General features: G+C 43.6%; 1 protein-coding gene across 2 annotated transcripts; it reads left to right on the top strand.

Annotated features, from left to right (window-relative positions):
* The first annotated feature begins 2,039 nt into the window (after positions 1–2,039).
* Positions 2,040–4,805, top strand: LOC103641746 (uncharacterized). 2 transcript variants are annotated; one of them, XM_020544558.3, is made up of 4 exons: positions 2,040–2,621; positions 2,709–3,941; positions 4,028–4,146; positions 4,228–4,805. In XM_020544558.3, the coding sequence occupies exons 2-4, from the start codon at positions 2,750–2,752 to the stop codon at positions 4,498–4,500; spliced, it is 1,584 nt and encodes a 527-aa protein (XP_020400147.1). In that variant the 5' UTR covers positions 2,040–2,621; positions 2,709–2,749; the 3' UTR covers positions 4,501–4,805. The 2 variants fall into 2 exon arrangements, with proteins under 2 accessions (XP_020400147.1, XP_023156829.1); XM_023301061.2 differs by having other exon boundaries at positions 2,709–3,935; positions 4,228–4,800.
* Positions 4,806–5,873: the final 1,068 nt, after the last annotated feature.

Below are 5,873 nucleotides of genomic sequence, written 5' to 3'. Positions count from 1 at the left end.
AAAATGTTGAAATTAAAGAAACAATCCATGCATATCCAATGATAATTTATATTGGCTCAAATCTAAGTAATCTTTGCACTTACTTTATGCAAACTAGTTCAATTATGCACTTCTATACTTGCTTTGGTTTGTGTTGGCATCAATCACCAAAAAGGGGGAGATTGAAAGGGAATTAGGCTTACACCTATTTCCTAATTGATTTTGGTGGTTGAATTGCCCAACACAAATAATTGGACTAACTAGTTTGCTCTAGTCTATAAGTTCTACAGGTGCCAAAGGTTCACAATAAGTCAATAAAAAGACCAAGAAAGGGTTCAAACAAAGAGAGCAAAAGACAACCCAAAGGCACCTTGGTCTGGCGCACCGGACAGTGTCCGGTGCACCACCGGACAGTGTCCGGTGCACCAGGGCACTTGAAGCTGAACTCTTCACCTTCGGGTTTCCCAGGCGCAGCTCCACTATAATTCACCGGACTGTCCGGTGTGCCACCGGACAGTGTCCGGTGCACCACCGGACTGTCCGGTGCACCAGCGGAGCAACGGCTATCTGCCCGCAACGGTCGACTCTGCAAAGTGAACAGTGGAATTCAGATGTCAGAGCAGCGAGTCAGAGGGGCACCGGACTGTCTGGTGTGTCACCGGACTGTCCGGTGCCACATGAGGACAAAGCCTCCAACGGTCGACCAGCTCCAACCCTAACGGATAGGATGACGTGGCGGCGCACCGGACACTGTCCGGTGGCGCACCGGACTGTCCGGTGCGCCCTTCGCCAGCAGACTTCATCAACGACTAGATTTTGGTTGGTGGCTATAAATACCACCCCAACCGGCCACTTCAAGTGTGGGAGCCCAAGCAACATTCCAAGTCATCTAGTTGACATACTCAAGCCCTCCCAACCACATATATTCATTGATCCATCCTATACACAAGATTTAGACCACTACAACCAACACAAGCGCCACAAAAGAGAGAGCAAGCAAAAGAGAGCTACTCATTTGAGTTTAGCACTAGTGCCTTGTGAGATTCATTGAGAGATAGTGTGTGCTACATCTTTGTGTTCATTTGTGCGTGGAGTATTGACTCCCATTGAACTTCCTCCAAAGTTTTGGAGGCCTTGTAAAAGCTAGCAAGAGACACCAAAGAGTGTGGTGGTCCTTGTGGGGTCTTAAGTGATCCGTGAAGAAGTGCTCGTCGATCTTGAGTGATCGGTGGAGAGAGGGAAAGGGTTGAAAAAGACCCGTCCTTAGTAGACTCCTCAACGGGGACTAGGCCTTCGAGGGCCGAACCTCGGTAAAACAAATCACCCGTGTCTCGTGTGCTTATTGCTTGTGATTTGTTTGTCCTTTCCCTTTCTAAGTTTCTCTTGCACTACTCTTTGCTAATTCTATTTTGTGTTGCTTTAAGTTAAATTCTCATTTAGTGAAGCAACTCATTGCAAGAGAGAACTTGTGTTATTGCACTTCTTGCCTAAGCCCTCTTGCTTTATTCTCATAGACTTATTAGTAGTATTGATTTATCAATTCCGCATTATTTGAAAACAATACTCTTTACAAGCAAGGACTTAGTTTTTGTAGTCCGATAATTATATATCTTGTTCTAACCACTAATCAAGGGATCTAGTTGGGGGATAAAGTTTTAATTTTCAGGTTCCGCCTATCCACCCCCCCTCTAGGCGACTTTCAGGCGCCTAGGCACTAATCGGCAGCCCACCGCGTAGCCTAGGGCGCTGTGCGCTGTTTAGGCGGGCACATCGCCTAGGCGGCGCTCAGCCGCGCCTCCGCGGCGACTTTGCGGCGCGCAGGCGCCATAGGCGGGCGCGCGCGGCGTTTTTTAGCGGGAGCGCGTGCCGGGCCGACCTGCTCCCGCGCGAGAAAATCCACGCGCTGCTCCCGCTCGGCCTCCCTCCTCCACACACAAACTTGGCCTCCGACTGCTCCCCTCCCTGCTCATCCCCCTCCTCCAGCCGCTCCCCTGCTAACCTCCTCCCCTGCTTTCCTCCCCTGCTAACTTAGCCTCCCTGCTTTCCTACTTGTACAAGAGAAAGGATAGCCTGCGGTGTACAAGTGAAAGGATTAAGGATGTCATCAGAAACTGCAGCTGTACCTTCTGAAACTGAAGCAGCTAGAGCGAATCTCCTAAAAAGAAATTCAGATGATGTTGGATGGGAATATGGTGTTCTTGTTGATGCTAACAACAAAGACAAGGTGAAGTGTAAGTTCTGTGACAAGGAGATGAGGGGAGGGATTTATAGGTTGAAGGAGCATCTTGCCCATGTTGGAAAGAATGTGAAGAAATGCACATCTGCAACACCGCAGGCTCTAGAGGCTAAAGAGAAGTGCAAGAAAGCAATAGAGGCTACAAAAAGGAAGAGGGAGGAGAAGACTGTTCGTGAGCTAGAACTTAGAGAGGAAGTGAATGTATCTAGGGTTGGAGAGGAGTCAGAAGAAGTCACTTGTGTTGGAAGCTCACAGCCTCACAAATTAGGGCCAATTGACAAATGGACACGTGCTATTGATCCTACCAAGGCTGATTCATTCAAACAACAGCAGCTGAACAAGGAACTATGGAAAGAAAGAGAGCATGAGGTGCACTAGTTTATTGCAAGATGGGCCTATAATCATGGTAAATAGCTAGTATACGATGCTGTTTTCACATTTTAAAATTCATGAACTGAACACTAATTAGACTTCATTTTTTAATCATTGGCAGGAATACCTTTCAATGCATGTGACAATGATGAGTTCAAGCAAATGTGTGAAGCAATTGGACAATTTGGACCAGGACTTACACCTCCAACTCAAGATGCCTTTCGAGGTAGTTTGCTGGAAGAAGAATATGAAAGAACCAAGTGTTTGCTGCAGGAACGTGAAGTCGAGAAGATGAAAAATGGGTGCTCTATTATGACCGATGCTTGGTCAGATAGGAAGAGGAGAAGCATAATGAATATATGCACTAATTGTGCTGATGGAACCTCCTTCATCAGCTCAAAAGAGATGTCAGATGTGTCACACACAAGTGAAGACATTTTTGAATTAGTGGACAAAGCAATTGAAGACATTGGTGAAGAAAATGTGGTGCAAGTAGTCACTGACAATGCCTCTAACAACATGGGAGCAAAGAAGCTATTGCTTGAGAAGAGACCACAAGTATTTTGGACCTCTTGTGCAGCTCACACAATCAACTTGATGCTCCAAGGAATTGGCAACTTGCCTCGGTTCAGGAAAGTGATTGACCAAGCAAAGTCATTTACCATATTTGTGTATGGCCACACAAGAACATTGGAGTGCTTGAGATACTTCACAGAGGGGAAAGAGCTAGTGAGGCCAGGAGTGACTAGGTTTGCTTCATACTTTCTCACTTTGAACAGTATGCAAGAGAAGAAGGACCAGTTAAGGAAGATGGTGGTTCATAGCAGGTGGGACTCATTAAAGGATGTGAAATCAAAGAAAGGAAAAGAGGCCACAACTACTATATTGAGTCCAGCCTTTTGGAAGGATGTGAAGCTAATGTTGGCTGTTTTTGAGCCATTGGTCAAAGTCCTCTGTTTGGTTGATGGGGATGTGAAGCCATCCATGGGTTTCCTTTATGGAGAGCTACTAAAGGCAAAGAGAGAGGTCAAAGAGGCCTTTGGCAATGTTGAGTCTCGATTCAAAGATGTTATGGCTATAATTGAGAAGAAGATGAATGGAAGACTTGATTCTCCATTGCATTTGACAGCTTTTTTGCTGAATCCACACTATAGCTATGTTAACCCATCAATCTTTGATGAGCCCAAAATGAATGAAGCCTTCATATCTTGTGTCGAGCAATTTTATTATCATGATGAGGACCAACAAGAACAGGCTGCCAACTTTGAATTGAAAAAATTTCAGAATAGAGAAGGACCATTTAGCAAGAAGCTTGCAAGAACTTTTCAAAACTATGATTACAATCCAGGTAGAGGTACTTATTATATGGTTGTTTGCTGTTTTCTAACATGGTTGTTTGCTGTTTTTTAAACTAATAGAGGTGTTTCTAGTTTATTTCAGCATCATGGTGGCGGTTATATGGAACTGAAACACCAGCTTTACAGAAGATGGCTACAAGGATATTATCTTTGACATCAAGCTCTTCTGGTTGTGAAAGAAATTGGAGTGGGTTTGAAGGGGTTAGTACCTATCTATTAATCATTTCAGCAGTACTATGATTAAATTTCAGAACTGAAAATGCTTTTGTTTCTAATTTATAGATACACACTAAGAAGAGAAATAGGCTGACTACAACCCGTCTCAACAAGTTGGTCTATATTCAGTTCAATAACAGGCTGATGAATAACAGAGAAAAGATTAAGTCAAAGAAAATCACTGATGTTCTCTTGTCTAGTGATACAACTGAAGCTCAAGGTTTTCTCCAAGAGGGTGGAGACGATTGTGCACAAGTTGTCTTTAGAGATGGGGAGGAAGATGAGATGGAAGGTACAGGGATACCTTGGTCTGTTATTGGAGAGGCAGTGGGAGCATAAGAACAACTTGAGCCTCGTAGAAGTGCAAGAGTGAGAGAGCTCTATGAAGGAGAAGAGTTTGAGTCTGAAGAAGAAGAGTATGAAGATGAAGATTTGTGCTACAGTGAAGATGAAACATGATCTGGACCATCTCCATCTAGTAGTGAAGCCTTTTGTGATGCCCTGGTCTTATGAATTGCAGCTGTGTCACTTTGTGTGTGTGTGTCTTCTTTTGTGTGAGACCTGAACTAAGAACTATGTGCTTGTGCTGTCCTTTATTTATAAATTGTGTTCTGCACTTGTATTACTGTCCTATCCACTTGTGTTGTAATTACCGGCTGTTGATATGGTGTGCTCAACTGCTCATGAATGGGAGGCTGCTGAAATCATCCAGATAAGTCACAATTTAGTGTTTTCTATTTTTTTTGATGAACAACTAGCTGTCTATTGACTAATTTACTAACTACTAGCTGTCAAAATGTGTTGCAGCCTTGCAAGAGCTAGGAACATGCAAGAGTAAGCTCAGCTATGAATCAGATATGTCTACTGGCCTTCTTTTTATACTTACTGTGACTCCTATAGTCATATATAGTAGTTATATATGTATATATAGTTATATACATAATATATATAATTTATGGCTATATTGCCAAAACGCCTAGAAAAGCGCCTAGAAGCGCCTAAAACCGAGTACTCCCGACTAGGCGCTAGGCAATGGGTCACTGCCTAGATTCCGCCTAGCGCCTAGCTGAACCTTGGCTACTAATGTTTTCTAGCTTGGTAGTTAGCTCATTATTGTGTATGCTAAGAATTTCCATTTTCTCTAGCAAATTTTCAATAGCTTCTTGGGAGCTAGCTAACTTAGCCTTAAGTTTTTCGTTCTTTTTAATAAGACCATCATCAGTAGCAGTGGATGGAGCACTAGACTCTAATAGCTCAATTTTAGTTGACAACTCACAATTTAAGTTCGCAAAAGTTTCAATTTTTTCTAGCAAACCTTTATAATCATTTTGGGAGCTAATCAACTTATTTTTCAAAGTTTTAAGTTGAGCTTTTTGCTTAGTGCAAACATCCTGGAAAAATTTAACGGCTTCCGCAAGTTCATCTACGGAGGGCTTTCCCTCACCAGCATCATCACTACTACTATCATCACTAGAGGATGGAATGCTCATTTTACCTCTTGCCATAAGGCATTTGTGTGATGAGCGTGATGAGGATCGGTGGCTGCGCGTCCTTGGAGGTTCATCATCACTTGAAGAATCATCCCAAGTTCTGACACTTGTTAGCGCCTTGCCTTTGCTCTTCTCCTTTTTGGGTTCGGCCATAGTTGGACAGTTGTCCCTGAAGTGGCCCTTCTCCCCGCATGCGAAGGATCCTCTCTTTCTTTGCTTTTT

This window comes from Zea mays, chromosome 9 (assembly GCF_902167145.1).
Source record: "Zea mays cultivar B73 chromosome 9, Zm-B73-REFERENCE-NAM-5.0, whole genome shotgun sequence".
NCBI lineage: Eukaryota > Viridiplantae > Streptophyta > Magnoliopsida > Poales > Poaceae > Zea > Zea mays.
This window is presented reverse-complemented; position numbering and strand designations above follow the sequence as displayed.

What these genes read in the sequence shown, in the direction of transcription:
- LOC103641746 (XM_020544558.3), top strand. Translation starts at nt 2,750, where the DNA reads ATGTGTGAAGCAATTGGACAATTTGGACCAGGACTTACACCTCCAACT. An exon ending in TGATTACAATCCAGGTAGAG is followed by an intron (nt 3,942 to 4,027) that starts GTACTTATTATA and finishes AGTTTATTTCAG; the next exon opens with CATCATGGTGGCGGTTATAT. An exon ending in ATTGGAGTGGGTTTGAAGGG is followed by an intron (nt 4,147 to 4,227) that starts GTTAGTACCTAT and finishes TCTAATTTATAG; the next exon opens with ATACACACTAAGAAGAGAAA.